Below are 18,209 nucleotides of genomic sequence, written 5' to 3' on the forward strand. Positions count from 1 at the left end.
AACTTGAACTTGACCATTGTGTTAAGCCCTTATTGCGCCTAGCTTCACCAATGTTATGACCCTTATGTTCTTCAAACAATAGGGCCTGAATTTCACCGACTGAGCGCAGTCTTTCAACACCGTGTGGGACAGGTGTTTGAGAGCCAGAGGCACGTGTGCTACAAATGGTTGCTCACGCAGTACTAACCCAGCCAGCAGTCCTTGTCATATTCATTATAGCAAAAGGTTCGTTCAGTGACGAATGTGGACCACTCACCGTCATGGGCCGTTGTGTTGTAGCTGCCATTGTAGGCTGCCTATCAGCCACTCATCAACATCACTCCTTCCCGAGTGCCATTATGAAGGGTGACAGGTGGGCAGAGTATGAGGTGAGTCAGCCATGTAACAAGTGTGTGGGAGGGTAGTGCAGTGGACATGTGATGTTCACGGCATATGATGACCGTCCGGCTCAGAGCCCTGCATGCCTTCCTACCACTACCGCCGCCCAGTGCAGTTGCCACCAGCCAGGTGGGCACACTGCGGCACACTCCCAGTGAGAACACAACCCAGTCAGTTCCGCAGATGTGACAAACTCAAAAAAAAAAAAAAAAATGAAATTATTTGTTATACTCAATAGGTGGCACTAAAATAAAATTGTGTCCAAAGAAAATTTTATTTTTATCCTTACTATACAGCGTTCAAATTTCTTACTGTTTGTTAATAAAACAAATGTGTAGAATAATTTTATTAGTAAATGTTTTATATAGGAAACATCTGTAGGTCAAAACTAGTCTTATTACATTTATCAAAATACTGTACCAATATATTCCTTCAGAATGTTTGTGTTACAGGTGGGGAAGCTACAGAACCCTTGCAGAGACTCGTTTGCATTTCCTTTTCATCAGGAAACTGCATATGCCAAGACATTAAACATCGAGCCTGGCCACAGGCTGGGCTCGGGGGGGGGGGGGAACAGAGCTCCCGAAACCCTCTCAAGGTATAATTTAAAACCCTACCAGTGTCAATCTAGGCATCATGCATTTAACAAAATACTGTACTGTATAATCATATTCTCTACCAGTGCCCAATTTATAGAGGGGAATACTACAGTGCATCTCTTACCTACTGTGCATTTGGATTCACATTTTTAAATTATATACAATAGTATATACTATATACCAAATTTCAACTTTATATCCAATGCATAATTCTTAACTCAATACATACAATGTAATCTATATCCAACTCAAATGGGGTAATCTATATCCAACTCAAATGGGGTAATTTATCCAACTCAAATGATTTGTTCATAATACAACAAAATATATTTACCATTAAAATGTTTTAAAAACAAGGCCTTAAAGCTGACTCTTCAAACCCCACCTGCAAGGCCATTCTTCCCTTCTGAAAACTGCAAAACCTACTAGTGCATTAAAACCAAGTACTGTACTTTAATTATCAAAAGAAGGCACCAAGCTGGGAAGACTATTTAGCACGATATGTCACAGGATAGTAAAAAGGTCCTAAATATCACATGGCATGCCAATACAAAAGCAAAAAGACATAGGATGAACACAGTTAAAAGCATCAAATTCACCAAGGAATCTTATCTAGGGATATTGGGAAAGCAAAACTTACTATCATCCCGTAAATTAGGCAACCCATCCTCCCATTTAGATAGTACCTATTGTGACGAACGTCAATAGTCCGACTAGTAAGGACTCCATTTAAAATATACGAAGTAAAAATACAAACTTAAATATTCCTAGGCCTAGTATAGCACATATATGTATACTATATTAGGCCTCAAATATTGTGTATTTGGCCTAGGGAGGTTATGTTTAGTTTAGTTTGTCAAAACACAAGTAAAAAATAGTTTCCCGGTTTGTCCAACTCAATACAGTAGTTCAGATTTTTACTTTCTAATTTCGTTTTATGTCGGTATATATACTATGGTCCTCCTCATTACTATAAGTACTATTAAAACAGAAGGATGGGCTGAAATTAGGACATTCTTTTAGGAGGTGCATGTGCAGGCAGGGTAACGCAGTTCAAACAATAAGAAGCAGGGTTAAGTACATGTGGTCAATGCACAACATAGTCAGAGCCATTTTCCACCTATTACAACAGTAGGAGAAAGGCCATTGTAATACATTTAAGAGTATGTGATTTATCTGTAATGCCAAACGGCTGCAGACTGCAGTAAGACTGATTGGGCAGAAATCTGAACAAGGAATCCCCATATGGGAGATGGGACACAGAAATGACCTCCTCAGCAGCAACGTCCACTAGTTCATTCAAGGTAACATCAATATGGCTGGGACCAGCAACATTTGACTTAGTCTTAAATTGGCTAAAGACAAGAAACATCCAGTATTGGATTTCAATCACTACAGGAGGGAAGGGTTAAAAGATTAGAGCCATAAGGGCACTGCAAGAGTCAACCACAATAACAAAAAGTTGGCAAATATAAAACAGCTGGCATTGCTCAGTTTAGTTCATGTGTAGAGTATAGAAAATCACAAAGCTCCCTCATAAAATATTAGTCTCAGGAAGACAGCAATTTTAAATAAGTTTGCCCAGAGAAAACTATGCAGTAGTTAACATCAATGGCAGACTTCGACCCGTCTGTGAACCAAGTAATAAAGCATGAATGGCAGGACAATGTTAAAGGAAGAGGCATTTCATAATAGGAAGAGGGTTATAAGCCTTCACCCTTTTGGTCAGTGCCTTGCAAAGCTTCACAAGGTATCCCAGATAGGGGGCAACGTAGGAACAATATGAGAGGAAACACTGCCGATGTGTATCGAGAGAATCTTGTAAACAGGAAAGAAGAGGGGTAAGAATAATTGGGCAGAAAAATACAGCACAAGCAGGAATGGGGTGGGTGGTGGTGTTGACATCAAAGCGATGAAGGCAGTACCGATTGTGACAAACTCTGGATAAGGGAGTAATGAAAGGCACCTTTGCCGAGGCACAACCTAGTAAGATGCAGAACATCGAGATGATGATGAGTCGAGGTGTGACTGCTGCTAGTCTCAGGCAACTGCTGCTACAGTCTCAGGCAGAGAGGAATGATAGGGGGTTGGACATTGGTCTCAATGGTCATTTTCTGGAAGGACCGAGGTGGGGAATAAGGCTGAGGACTAGTAGGGCTCACATCAGCTACAGGAAGAGCAGGATGTTGAGAAGCAAGTAGGGCAAACCAGGGAAAGACAGAAGGTCATGATCATGGAATGGAGAAATTCTACAGTTTAAAGCTGGGCAAAACCGGCTTTAGACTGCAGAAGGGCACGCGAAGGTGCGCTGGCAGAGGTTTTAAGATTCAGAACTTTGAAACAGCTCCAGAACCAACGACGGGAAGGTGGGTGGGTCAAATGGTCATGACAACACCGCACAAGAATAGGGCATACGAGAGAAGAGACCAAGATGCTGGACATAGCATCTTGCCTCATATTTCCAACTCTTATTGCAGAGACATACAGAAGAAATGTTTTCCCCACACAGCACCACAAGAATGACCAAGGCATTGTCAAAAGTGATCTTAACAATAGGAAGGGGTTTAGAATGTTGACCACAAGGAGTTGCATAAATAAATTAACCTGGAGAACAAAAAGCCCCTGGAGTACAGTATTAGGATGGCTTTGATGTCATTGTGGCAATCACAAAGGAACCTATCCCATATTGCAATATGGAGCAGGAAAATAAGTGCCAATCAACGCTAACATCAAAATGCCCATTCTTAAGTTCTAAAAAGGGACCTCATCAATGCATAAGAGGGCAGCTAGGCAATCAACCACATTTCTGGAAGGAGCTTCAATAATGTGCATGCCAGATCGGTTGGAATGAAAGTTACCATTTGAATCAGCTGATTTAACAAGGTGATAATGTACATAAAATTCATCAGCAATGGTAGCTTCATCAGAATGAGAAAAAAAGTGTTCCCCAGAAGACCAGACAAATCATGGAATGTAGGAGTATGTTATGAAATAGGGAGGGGCTCAAGTGTGAGTACAACTCTGCACTCACCCAGCAGTGGGGCTGCATAAGGTCTTGTAATAGACAAGAAAGCAATGCACCACAAAGTCAGTCAGTCCCCACACTGGATGTGGGAGAGGTTCCTGTCATGGAAGTGGTAAAGGCAAGGAGAGAATCAGAGGGGGTAACCACAGATAAGAGCAAAGTCAGGGCCCAGCATAGCAGCAGTAGTGCAGCCTGCAGGTAAAACCTACCAGACTCGAGGGCTTGGTCAACCACTAAAAGTCAAGAGAGCGAGTATAGATTTTGATTACCATATAACAGTGATTTTAAAAAGGTTGCATCCCAGAAGCATGGAATGCAACCTACTAGGCCAGTGAGGGAGACCGAGCACAAGCCAATGGAATAAGCAGTGCTCCCCCTTTTCAACAGGCCCTGCATCAAACATTCTCCAATGCTGGCGCAAAGCTCTTTTTTCCTTGTGCACCAACCCAAACACCCGAAAACAGATGCCAAGAGCAGCCCGTCACAGCCGGTAACTTCTGCAGGGGGTCCAATAACCCTAACAGGAAGCCTAAACACGAAATGTTGCCAAGATGGGCAGGCAATGGGGCTGAAGCCTCTCACACCAGCTTGAGGGCGTTATACATGAACCCCCTCACCACGACAAGTGAGAACCCATAAATGGGTACATTAAAACCTGTAGTTCCTTATTATTGTATTACAGAGAAACATTTTAGAGTGCACATAAGAATCCAACTGTTCACACTTGTAACTGAATACAGCATGTGCTTGCCAATTATTTGCTTTCAAATAAAAGAATATAGTGGCACTTCAGCACCACTGATTATACTTGCACTACTAAGATGACTATAATCACTAATAATTTATGTACAAATATTAAGGAAAATATAAGGAGAGGAAAGACCATTTGAATGTAGTTTACAACTTACAATTAGCAATTGCTGAAAATTAAATAAAAATTCCCTAATAATCATTAAAAAAATGACAAAATAGAAGCAGCCACTAGAGGTTGAAAATAAACATTACAAAATACAGCAGAGTAGATTCCTGCTCCAAGGGAACCCAGTCCAACTGAAATTTGGAGGCATCAAGATACTGATAAAATTAAGTTACTGGATGCAAGGCATTGGTTACCCAGGTAATTTAGCTAATCTGAATTTGCAGTGTTGAAAAAATGTAAATAATAATAGTTGAGATTTGTTTTTCAAAGTGATTTTATCATCCAAGTACAGCAGCAATATACACCAAAATGTATGTTCCATAATTTTCATCAATGGAAAAAATTGGCCAAAAGAAGAGTAAGATTAGATACATCATCAAATAAGATGACATCATCAAATAAGATGACATCATCAAATAAGATGACATCATCAAATAAGATGACATCATCAAATAAGATGACATCATCAAATAAGATGACATCATCAAATAAGATGACATCATCAAATAAGATGACATCATCAAATAAGATGACATCATCAAATAAGATGACATCATCAAATAAGATGACATCATCAAATAAGATGACATCATCAAATAAGATGACATCATCAAATAAGATGACATCATCAAATAAGATGACATCATCAAATAAGATGCACCGTGGAGCATCACAGCCAATTGTTCCCATCAAGTAGGAATCCACTGCAGTACAGGTATGTGCGGGCGATTATTAATTTTAATTAAGAAATTGAAGAGAAATCAACCTGTAATATTAAAACTTTTGCAAAAGATGTTCACAATCTATTCAAATCAATGAACAGGAATTTGCAAGCAAGCAATGAACATCCCCTAACAAAATTAAAAGACCAATTACAAAACAAAAGTGGAAGTCACACATTACAAAAATAAATACCGCTATATAAAATATTTCAAAGTTAAAAGCAAACAAAACAAAAATATTCCTACTAAAAAACATAAATGGAGGAGAACTGAAGTCAGAATAACAAGTAAAATTATGACTACAGTACTAGATTAGAAAATCAAATAAAACCAATGACTATATGCAGTTCTGTTTTTCTAAATTACCCGCTAAAGGAAAAGAACAAATCCTATACCCCATTGACTAACTTTTGAACATATGGAGTTCAAGATTACTGATGGCTGTTGAAATCTGTTATCAATGTACAGTGACAAAATATAATTAACACAAGGACTAGGAAATGACACTGAAAATTCTAAGCTAAGAAAACCTGGATGGTTTTTTAAAACTATAAACAATTTTAAGTGTACATACAAGATATATAAACTAATCATTAAAAAGACAAGCTACCAATAATCATAGAAAAAACATCTCTTTACTATAAACCTGTACAGTACGTGTTATCCCCAGGGATCGTAATTCTCTCTAGTTCGGGAGGTGTTATATTGCCAATGATTTTATTGTCCGATTATTTAGGGGTACAGTACTAGAAAAATACATGTATAATGAAAATTAAATTACAAATCAATCAAGTAACACTAGAGTAGATCAGATTGGCCGTGATTGTTTATGGAAGCGCTGCTTCGTGAGAATAGTTTTCTTCAAGTGTTGGTTTACTTTTTTGAAAGCATAATTATGTAACCAGCTTGTGGTTTTAGTATTCATTCTCATACACAGAAATAACAATATTATTTGCATTTAATATTTTTATATATACTTACCCTGTTTCTTGCTTTAAAGACAAGCATACAGCACATGCTTCAATCCTAGGAATGCAAAGCCAACATGTCAGTCTTTAGCTTAACAGCCGTACCTAGGTTGCTGAAGGGTATTAGAAACACGAAGCCATATGTAACTGAATGGTAACTAAAATGCTCAAGAACCATGCACTTGTAACTTCACTTAATGTACAAAGTAACATGATATAGAAAATCTAAAATTGCTCAACTTGTTTTAATTGTTACATCAGCATATCTTCAAAGTGTGGCAGAACCCATTATGAAGATTAATTACAATATGATTTCCTAAAGCCCTTTGGAACCTGTAAATGTGTATCCTTATTTATAATAGGAATGTGGCTATTCATTTAACTGGAAAGTTCCTAGGCACCCATGACACCCTGGAATGTTGTTGGAATGGTCACCATGGCAGACAAACTGACCTTATCAGTAAACTTTGTCGTAAGAAACTTCACAGAAGCCTCTAGTACAGTGGAACCTCTATATGCGTCATTAATCCATTCCTGAGGGCCTGACAAGTATGGAAACAAAATTTCCATAAGAAACAACTGAAACTCAATTAATCCATTCCCAGCCCCAAAAATAATAAAGTACCAGGTAAATAAAAATTTAGTAAAAACTTTACCTTTTCTGTACTAAGGAGAAATGATGGTAGAAGATGACGAGGAGGAAAGGAATTATTGTTTAGGAGGGGAGTCACCTTCCATTAAAACATCAGGTAACCCCAATTCTGGTGACCATTATAGTTTTACTCCCTTTGCCAATGATTCACAGGCACTTGATTTAGCAAAGAACTTGTCCAATGTTGTCTGTTTCTATCTGTTTTTTAAAACTTTCCTGACGTAGCCAATCACATTATTATCAAATGCATTTATGTTTTGATTAACTATAGCAATGCTTTGACCAAATTGGACACCATTTCCTCAATGTCAGCAGTAGGTGTTAAAAGCAGCATTTTTGTCGAGTAAATGTGACGAATATCGAACCTGATATTCGTCACATATCAGATATAGGGCTGACGAATATTGAACCTGACAAATATAGGGCTGACAAATATCGAACCTGACAAATATAGGGCTGACTAATATTAAACCTGACAAATATAGGGGCTGACGAATATAGAGGTTCTACTGTGTTTATTCACAATTATAAGAAATCATTTTAACATAACATGTCCAAAGACCTGTAACAGATGCATGAGATGGCTATTCTAATACTTACTCAAAATAATGGTCATGCATCTATGTTGAGAGCAAGTCGTTACACTAACATATCACATATATATATATATATATAATGGCCGTTAACACACAATGCACAAGGTCTATACGTGCACTTTGATAACCTCAATGTAACATATATAAGATAGTTTAAGTGTGCACATATAGATGAAAAATAGTTAAAACTAACAATGTTTTGATCTAGAAAGATTCAATAGAAAGTCAAGATAACTCCCAATATTGAATTAAAACAATGTATGTACATTTGTTGAATGGCTTTCTATTTTTATCTGTGGGATTTATTGTATAAAAATAGCCCATGGCAGTAATGAGAAAACTTTAATGTATAAAAAAATGATTCCATGTGAAACAATTTCACTTAATAATAGTTACTATAAAAGATGAACATTTGGAGTACTACTTAACTTACACCAGGTTATAAGTATAACCAGGGCTATATCTAACCCTTTGGTGGTGACACTTTTTTTCAGCCTTTTTCTTACCAAAGGTGGAAAGGCAGCCATAAACAAAATGGTTAAAAACTACCCCAACCCCCTTTTGTACTTGCCCAACCACTTGGGGTGGACGGTAGAGCGACGGTCTCGCTTCATGCAGGTCGGCGTTCAATCCCCGACTGTCCGCAAGTGGTTGGGCACCATTCCTGCCCCCCCCCCCCCCCCGGCCCATCCCAAATCCTTATCCTGACGCCTTCCAAGTTCTATATAGTCGTAATGGATTGGCACTGTCCCCTGAAATTACCTCCCTCCCTCCCTCTTTTGTTAGCTTTTATTTTCAAATAGATAATATGTTCCAATTACCTAAAATCAAGGAGTGTGTTTTGCCAAGATGCATATTATCATTATAAATATAACCAATAATCTTAAACATTAGATTTTGGATGAGTGGGGTGGGGGGGGGGACACATTCTTTTTTTATTTTCTCTATTTTATTTCAAATAAAAACACGATGTGCTCTTTCCATAGCAACCATGCAAATTGATTATAAAACATGAAATATAAAAAAAGGGAAATTAAAATTTTAATCGTAGTTGTAATTACATATAATAAAAAAATAAAGTAACTCGGTATTAGGCCATACACGTTCCAAATGTATAGATCATCATCATAAATACAACAAATAAGCATATTTATCAAGGAATATCATGTTGCAAATTTTATTTTAGTTGCAAATTGCAGCTAAAAGTACATTTTTGGTGCTACTGCATGAAGTGATATTTGAGTCTGTTGTCTGCCACTGGTTGTATTTACCAAGTCCAGCCGTCCGAGTCTCAAGACCAAACGACCTAGCCAAACATTACACGATTTCAAACATGTCTCTGATCACTTTTCCCATTCTAGGTCATTTTATAGGGGGATAAATTGGCTACTATCACTTGGTGCAGTCAAAGGGTTAAAGGAGAAAGAAGGCAATGGGTACAAATTACTGCAAAATATCTCTAGCATTTGGTACTCAGTATTATTTAGGCATTAAATATCTCTTCACTGGTCGTCTGTTCCTCCTCATGTGAAGTGGAAACGACTGTGTTTTTAACAGTTATTATTCAAAGAAATGTATAGTTAGTCTAAAACCCACCAAACACACACCGAAACTACGACGTTGGTACAACGTTCGAACAAGTTTTAACACCTCCTAACCAGTTATAACAACCAATATAGCAAGTTGTAACAACGTTCTAATACATCATAAACACATTAAGGCAAGATGTAACAACTTTACTACAAGTTGTAACAAGCGGAAAATAGAGACAGTTTCGGTTTGTGTTTCCAGGGAAAGAAATTAATGCAAAATTATAGAATAAATTATGTTATGCTTTAAAGAATCAATAATTACACAGCAGTAAACCTACAGTCATTCTTTTTCATTTAAACATAACCCAGTGTCTTACCCTGCAATCTTGTATTCTGGGATCTACTGCATCAAAACAATTCAGATTTTGCATTATTCAAACACCAGAATCTTTTGATTAACTTAGGAAATGTAGATGTTTATCTTTCAGAATGTTTGGTAATATGTTTATTGTTTGTGATTTGTGTGTATATGTATGTATTAACACAATGTACTGAAAGGGGTGCGAATAGCTTGAGCTACCTCATCCCTTTGTGTGTATTTTACCTCAATAAACTTATTTCAATTTCAATTTTGATTAACTGTCAAAGGTTCCAAAACAGAAAAGGGAACATTACATAATCTAACATAATGCAGGTCATAAATAAGACTACGCTGGTGCACCCAGAAATAAGTACATACGGCACTGTATCGAAAAAGCCAAACCCGGAAGGCCACGTAACAAACCCTGTGTTACAGAATACTCTTAAACTTCCTAGATATCATCCAGGATGCTAAAATGAGAGCAAAAAGACACAAGATGAGTGATGCCGAAGGAGTTGGATTCAACAAGGGTTGTATCAAGACACACACATGACTTGAGCAGCAGCAAAGCAAATATTCTGATTGTTCTGTTAATCAGGACATTCTATGAGGAGGAAGGGGATAAAGTGCGACAATGAGTTCCCACAGCAATCTTGAGGTTATCTTGAGATGATTTCGGGGCTTTAGTGTCCCCGCGGCCCGGTCCTCGACCAGGCCTCCACCCCCAGGAAGCAGCCCGTGACAACTGACTAACTCCCAGGTACCTATTTACTGCTAGGTAACAGGGGCATTCAGGGTGAAAGAAACTTTGCCCATTTGTTTCTGCCTCGTGCGGGAATCGAACCCGCGCCACAGAATTACGAGTCCTGCGCGCTATCCACCAGGCTACGAGGCCCCCTCCCTAGGTGTAGGTTTCTGTTCCATTAAGTTTCCACGAGTTAATCGTGCGTGCCCAATACATAACTGAGCAAGACACTTTTTCCCCAACTTTGTTTTGTTACAGAAGGAAGGATAACACTCAATAGCACTGTATGTATTTTATATTCTGAATAGGTGCATTGTGAAAACACTGGTACTCCACATAGAGTTCAAAATATTTTCACCTACCATGTATGTGACATATTGGGGAAAATGTTCACAGAATTGTAAAAATAGTCACTGGATTGTACAAGGTATCTGAGATTAGATTGGCACTGATATAAATGGGGGAAAACAATTTTGCTTATTTTCATTATGGATTTTGGCGAATGCTAAAAAATAACAATCTAAAGGCATGGTAGCTTAATTTTTTTTTAATTGTACAATGTACATTAATATAAGGAAGTTGTGAATTTGAAAGGAAATGGGGTGAGGAGAACTAACAAATATTTAACAAAATGTATTATAACCATTTATATAATAAACATTAGACTGAATTCTTCGCACACATGGAAAAGGGGAAGCTAAAACATAAGGTAATACAAAGTGTGATTACTGACTGGCTAATATAACGCAACAAGCTGCCGAGATATTTAGATACGAAGAACATGTGGCTAGCATGAAGGCTCTCAGAACTCAATTTTTCCGTTAACTCAAAATATAATTATGATAAAAGTACTGTAATAAAAACTAATTAAAACTGGTGAAAAATGTATAATATGAACTTTCTTAAATAAGATGATGATTAAGAGCAAAAACAAGATAAGATGATGAGGTAAAACATGAATAAAATGTGAGCACGATGTGTAATGCTCAAAACACTACACTTTGCAAGATTTGACAAACACTTGACCACTTGACATACACAAAACACTTGACCACTTGACAATACACACTTTAGCTAGTAATTTCCCTCAAGTAATTGCAGTACTGATGCTTGTAGACGCTCATCACCCACTGATGCTCGGTATAAAATGTAGCCACAAGTCAAATAATTACAAATATACAAAAAAAAAAAAAAAAAACTTCTGTTATTGGTATTGTACACTTCTTTCCAACAATGCTCTTGCATATAGAGTACTGTACAAAACTGCCTAATCCACATATGTAGTATTACATATAGTACTGTTCAACCCTTCGATAAGTAATTAATTTACCAGATCTAGTGCTTATCAAGGCGATACTTCGTCTACATGTGTCTTGTTCTCCTGCGTAACTATTTTCTACCTGTGCATTTTAATGTCTAGTGTTTTCATAGATCATAGATTTTCACAGAGCAACAGGCAGAGATAAGGCAGCCACTAATAATTAGTCATCTGTTGCAACCAATCCTCTTAATAAGATGGTACTTTTTGTAACTTTGGACGATTGTACAAATATCGACGTGATGGACAAATAGAAAGAAGAATTTGGTACAGTACTATTCATTTTATAGTCCATAAAAATAAAGCTAAAAACCAAACTTAAATATTCCTAGGCCTATTATAGCACATGTACAATATTAGGCCTCAAATAGCATGCATTAGGCCTAGGATGGTTAGGTTTGGTTTCATTAGCAACAAATAGAAAATCTTTTCCAATTTGTCAAAATTCAATAATACAAATGTCTACTTTCTATTGGTACATCACATCCATATTCGTACCTTCTTGAGGTTATCTTGAGATGATTTCGGGGCTTAGCATCCCCGCGGCCTGGTCCTCGACCAGGCCTTCTTTTTGTTACACACACCCCCAGGAAGTAGCCCGTAGCAGCTGTCTAATTCCCAGGTACCTATTTACTGCTAGGTAACAGGGGCATCAGGGGTGAAAGAAACATTTTGCCCATTTGCCTCCGCCTCCACCGGGGATCGAACCCGGAACCTCAGGACTACGAATCCGAAGCGCTGTCCACCCAGCTTTCAGGCGCCCGACCACATCGTTACCGTAATTACCTTCCATTTTAAGTGGATGAGCTGCCCATTCACACTTGTGTACTGCCTCCCTGCTGTCTGAACATCATCATAGTTATGAAGGAAGCCCCTCTCCTCACATGCACCATATATCTCGTCCTTTAAACATGCCACCATCACCTGCAGTAAACACCTTAAACACTTGGAACATAGCTTAGGTTGTATTACAGTGTGACATATTGCTTGCTGTCATCAGTCATCTAACCACCTCAATTTAGAGGTGGTTAGAGGTCATCTAACTTGTAAAATGAACCAGCCACAGCTGTTCTATAGTTCCATACAGAAGAAAAACAGTAAGAACTCATGTTATCAGGCTGAGGAGATAAGGCAGCATCCTCATTAAAGTGTGCGACTTAACAAGAGGTTCCACTCTACACCCTTACCTTGTTGCCAATCCTTTTCCCTCTCTTACATTGTTATGCTACTTCCCTCCACCTAGTTCCCATACCCTGTTGCTTCCCTCCACCTGGTTCCCATACCCTGTTGCTTCCCTCCACCTGGTTCCCATACCCTGTTGCTTCCCTCCACCTGGTTCCCATACCCTGTTGCTTCCCTCCACCTGGTTCCCATACCCTGTTGTTTCCCTCCACCTGGTTGAAGATGTCCACTGTTGTTCCGGCAATATGTCTAATGCTTATCTAATAGACTGGTTGAACCAGATCACAACTAGGAGGCCTGGTCAGAGATAAGGCCAGTGATCCCTGAAACCAACATAAGGTAAACACAAGATACAGAGTAGTAGTCTATGCAGAAGAGGAGACAAGAAGCAGCATGGGGTAGTTGGGCCAAGTAGTAAAATAACCTCGTGGGACCAAGAAGTATTATGCAGTAGAGAGACAAAGTAGTTGTATGGGAGGCAAAATGCTATGTATGGAAGATGCAAGAAGTATGGAGGCAAGATTGTATACCCCCATGCATCTTGCATGGAGTATATAAGATGCTACGGGCTGGGCTTGCGACAGTACCTGTAGTAATAAAACCGAGTGGTGACCCGCTCGCCTCCAGACTGCCTGGAAGCTGTCTGGAGGTGACCAGAACCATCTCAACCACCTGGGGCCAGATTCACAAAGCAGTTACGCAAGCACTTACGAACTTGTACATCTTTTGTCAATCTTTGGCGGCTTTGTTTCCAATTATTAAACAGTTCATGAGCTCCGAAGCACCAGGAGGCTGTTTATAATAATAACAACAGTTGAATGGGAAGTTTTCATGCTTGTAAACTGTTTAATAAATGTAACCAAAGCCGTCAAAGATTGAGGAAAGATGTACACGTTCGTAAGTGATTGCGTAAGTGCTTTCGTGAATCTGGCCCTATCCTAGCCTGCAGTCTCCTGTAATAATTTTTTGGGTCAACAATCCTCTTACCCTATTCATTGCCCAAGGCAACTACCACATTTCCCATCCATTATTTATTATCCAGGGGTAAACAATTGCCTTCATCTTCATTCAGACAATTTGATTATTAAATTACATTAATCACAGCAATAAGGCATTGTGTTAATCATCATGGTACACTTATCATAAACAAGCTGCAAATTTGGTTTGATAACGGCACAATACCCTGTTGATAAAAGCCTTACTTATGATAATATGATTTTTTTGCATTACGTGAGGCATCAACGTCACAGCACACTCTTCCGATCACAGACTTTACAGAGGACGGGAAGTATGAGGCTCATAATAAATAAAGCATGGCCTTAGGCTAGTAATAGTAAAGCCGCATAAAAGTTAGTTAACTTACATGCTTTTTATGTAAAAAAATTTCTTGTTAAAGGTGGCTTCTCAAAACGACTACCAGATTCTCGTCATACCAAGAAATATCTTGTTTAAATAATGAATAGGAGGCGTAGAACAACGGATAGCATCATCGACCCAGAGGGCTGCCACAGCCACAATGATTGCATGCTTCCTCCCCAAAACACACTTGGGCTATGTCCAGTTAAGTTATTAACCAACCACAACCACTATCTTACAATACAAGGCCTTCAGGATGCAACATCAAGAAACATACCCAGTAATCAGTGGTGTTTACAACTACTTGACCTCTGTGGTTCCATGTAGATGGGGCCAGTCCCATCTACATGGGATTATAATCTCTCTATGAAATAGAATCCTAAACCTACACATCTGAGAGGAAAGCGTGCCGTTGGATCTGGCATGGTTCATTACACCGTTTTCTGTCCTAATGTTTGGCCCTTGTTTACTTTTTCAAGCCACAGTATTGAGTCAAATCTTACACACAATATTTATTAAAGCCATTTTAGGTTTACTAGAGCCACATTAAGTCTGAGCCTTATTAGGTTCAATAGAGCCACATTAAGTCTGAGCCTTATTAGGTTCAATAGAGCCACATTAAGTCTGAGCCTTATTAGGTTCAATAGAGCCACATTAAGTCTGAGCCTTATTAGGTTCAATAGAGCCACAAATATATGACAAATCAAACTATGACTGGTGTTGAGGCTATAAGCTGCCTCCCACTATATATTATCATTATGTTGTATTACCTAGAGGTGGTAGGTCTGAATCAAACATTATGTTAAGGAGGCAACAGTAATTAAACATATCCTCATTACAAATAAAATAACAGCTCTCAGTTGAGCAGAGTCCCAGGGAGTGAGGGGTAGCAGATGCAACGTGTACAGCACCAGTGCACACCTTCCACACAGCCAGCAGTCACTGTAGCTACCCTGTGCTCAACCTCACATTCTCCATCTTGCTTAACACAATGCCTTCAACTAACTTTGCTGAACCCTTACACTTTAATTACAATTTTACTCACCCTACAGAGCCCTATCAAACAACGTGCTCAATACAATACACAAATACCGCTACGGGAGTAACTTAACATCTCACGAGTGTGGAGATCACAGTTGCCATATCCAGAGCAGTCAGGATGGGGCACGTAGGTCAGTGGGTCAGGTGATGTTTCATGGGTCAACAAGACCAGGCGAGTGTGGAAGACCCTGGCGGCACGGTGAGGAGTCAGTCGGGCTGCACGGTGAGGAGTCAGTCGGGCTGCACGGTGAGGAGTCAGTCGGGCTGCACGGTGAGGAGTCAGTCGGGCTGCACGGTGAGGAGTCAGTCGGGCTGCACGGTGAGGAGTCAGTCGGGCTGCACGGTGAGGAGTCAGTCGGGCTGCACGGTGAGGAGTCAGTCGGGCTGCACGGTGAGGAGTCAGTCGGGCTGCACGGTGAGGAGTCAGTCGGGCTGCACGGTGAGGAGTCAGTCGGGCTGCACGGTGAGGAGTCAGTCGGGCTGCACGGTGAGGAGTCAGTCGGGCGGCACGGTGAGGAGTCAGTCGGGCGGCACGGTGAGGAGTCAGTCGGGCGGCACGGTGAGGAGTCAGTCGGGCGGCACGGTGAGGAGTCAGTCGGGCGGCACGGTGAGGAGTCAGTCGGGCGGCACGGTGAGGAGTCAGTCGGGCGGCACGGTGAGGAGTCAGTCGGGCGGCACGGTGAGGAGTCAGTCGGGCGGCACGGTGAGGAGTCAGTCGGGCGGCACGGTGAGGAGTCAGTCGGGCTGCACGGTGAGGAGTCAGTCGGGCTGCACGGTGAGGAGTCAGTCGGGCTGCACGGTGAGGAGTCAGTCGGGCTGCACGGTGAGGAGTCAGTCGGGCTGCACGGTGAGGAGTCAGTCGGGCTGCACGGTGAGGAGTCAGTCGGGCTGCACGGTGAGGAGTCAGTCGGGCTGCACGGTGAGGAGTCAGTCGGGCTGCACGGTGAGGAGTCTGGCTGCACAATGAAAAGTCTAGCTGCATTAAAATGAGTTTGCCAGAGATAATCATATTCACAGAACTGTGAATAGGCATGGCAACATTTCACTGAGCAGTCACAAGAGGATGAGCATGGCCACACAAAAGGTGGGAGGATGAGGTGGCTGTGCATAATAAGTTGAGGAGAATGAGTGTGGTAGGGAAGACAGCGAGGGAGTAAGTGGCCGGCCGCTGAAGTAAAAGTTGATCTCTCGCCTACACGCAGTCCTCCATGCTCATCAACAAGGGGTTCACATACTCGAAACCCTCAAATTCACTCTGGTCGATGTTCTCAATGGCACGTCTGCAACATAAGAACAAAAGTATTAACAAACCTAGCACTTACAAAAAAAAACAGACCCCATAAACAACTGTGTGTGTCAGCTGTTGGTATACCTCGGTGTAGTAACAGATTTATGCAGTTTTAGCTCACAGTATTCCTGCACCATTTTCTAGTATTTGCACATTAACGTAATGTAAATTTAATTATTTGTTTATCTTGTTTGATTTGCACTCTTTGTATCAAGCCAAGCTTGGATATAATTTTTTGTTTTGTGATTTGTATAATGTCATTCTTATTAAGTAAAGTATTTTTAAATTTTTGTTCCCATATGTCTTATCCTACAGTTACCTCAACGTGAAGATTCAACTTAGTTTTAATTTTTTTTGCTTTTTTTTTTCCTTTGTTTTATGTGACTTGCATTCCATCTGCCCTAGAGAGACTGCGCTAACATTCATTTTCTCTTCACAAATGTAATGAAACTCCATTTTCTGGGCGAGACCTGAAGGCTCCCTGGAGCTATCCAGGCTGATATGGATATATTAGCTTTCTGGCATCAGTCAATGTGCATGGAGTTCTTGCCTACCGGGGACCACGAGCCAGAACCTGGCCCCCTCAGAGAGGCACAAGGAGCAATGGCCTATATAGAAACCCCCATGTGGTTGGGAGCAACTATGTCTGCCATGTCTGCAACTATGTCTGCCATTTCTATGTCTGCCATCGACCAGGTCTGGCACCCCAAAACAAACCCCTATGCTGGTGAAAATATTGATACCAAAAGCCGAACGAGTGGACAGAACTCCCCAAACGAAAATTGGCAAACATGCATGATGTCATCATGTTGCCGCACCGCTGTCTGCACAATCCCCCTCCTCGGGAGGGGAAAGAGGAACCCTAGACCCTCGCGTCAGCAATCCACCCTTCAGTTCTAAGGCTGGATGTCAAAATACGTGAAAAACACCGCCAACCAGAGGGAGGGAGGGGTGCCAGGGAGCCTCCGGGTCTCACACAGAAAATGGTGTTTCATTACATTCAATGCTGGTTTTCTGGGGGGAGCCCCGTCGGCTTCCCCGAGTTACCTCAACAAAAATAAGGAAAAAAGGGGCAGGCTGATGCCACGCGCCCTAAACTCAAAATCAAAACAACAGGCAAAACCGAAGGTCCCTGTGGACAACCTGGGACACCCGAACCCTGGAACAGGAAGGAAGGAAGGAAACCCAGGCAATCCAAAGCATGTCCACAGCCACAGAGACCATGACATGCAGATAATAGCCGAGTCACAACTGAATACAACATATGATGCAACCCCGGCCTAACCACCTAAGCATCAACAACCCAAGGACCCCTCCGGAAAGCAGCAGACCCATTCAATGCCAGAAAAGGAGACAGCTGCAAATGAACAAACCTACGACCAGGACCAAATGAGCAGACAAATCTCTGCGCTGGAGGAGAACATGAAGCTCCCAACCCAACCTGACCCCCCAGAGGCCAATGCCAACAGGAAAAAAGAGCCTTTGAAAAACAATCCTGAACCGAAGGGGCCATGACAAACCGAAAAG

General features: G+C 40.7%; 2 protein-coding genes across 9 annotated transcripts in view; both read right to left on the reverse strand.

The window, feature by feature from the left end:
- Positions 1 to 711: 711 nt before the first annotated feature.
- Positions 712 to 18,209, reverse strand: part of aPKC (protein kinase C iota type) — a 201,976-nt gene continuing 184,478 nt past the window's right edge. For 7 of the 8 annotated variants that reach the window (XR_011225900.1, XM_069318404.1, XM_069318405.1 and 4 more), the window contains one exon: positions 712 to 16,674. Coding sequence is in view for 6 of the 8 variants with exons in the window: in XM_069318404.1 (XP_069174505.1) it covers positions 16,587 to 16,674 (88 nt within the window). In the remaining 2 variants the exon portion in view is untranslated. The remainder of the gene's footprint in view (positions 16,675 to 18,209) is intronic. The other variant, XR_011225899.1, reaches the window with a different exon arrangement.
- Positions 15,426 to 16,427, reverse strand: LOC138359427 (uncharacterized protein DKFZp434B061-like). Its single transcript, XM_069318564.1, has one exon. It carries the CDS (start codon positions 16,425 to 16,427, stop codon positions 15,426 to 15,428), a length of 1,002 nt encoding a protein of 333 aa, XP_069174665.1.

The sequence above is a fragment of the Procambarus clarkii genome, chromosome 90, assembly GCF_040958095.1.
Source record: "Procambarus clarkii isolate CNS0578487 chromosome 90, FALCON_Pclarkii_2.0, whole genome shotgun sequence".
Lineage (NCBI taxonomy): Eukaryota > Metazoa > Arthropoda > Malacostraca > Decapoda > Cambaridae > Procambarus > Procambarus clarkii.

Coding starts and splice junctions, on each gene's coding strand:
- LOC138359427 (XM_069318564.1), bottom strand. CDS start 16,427: ATGCCTATTCACAGTTCTGTGAATATGATTATCTCTGGCAAACTCATT.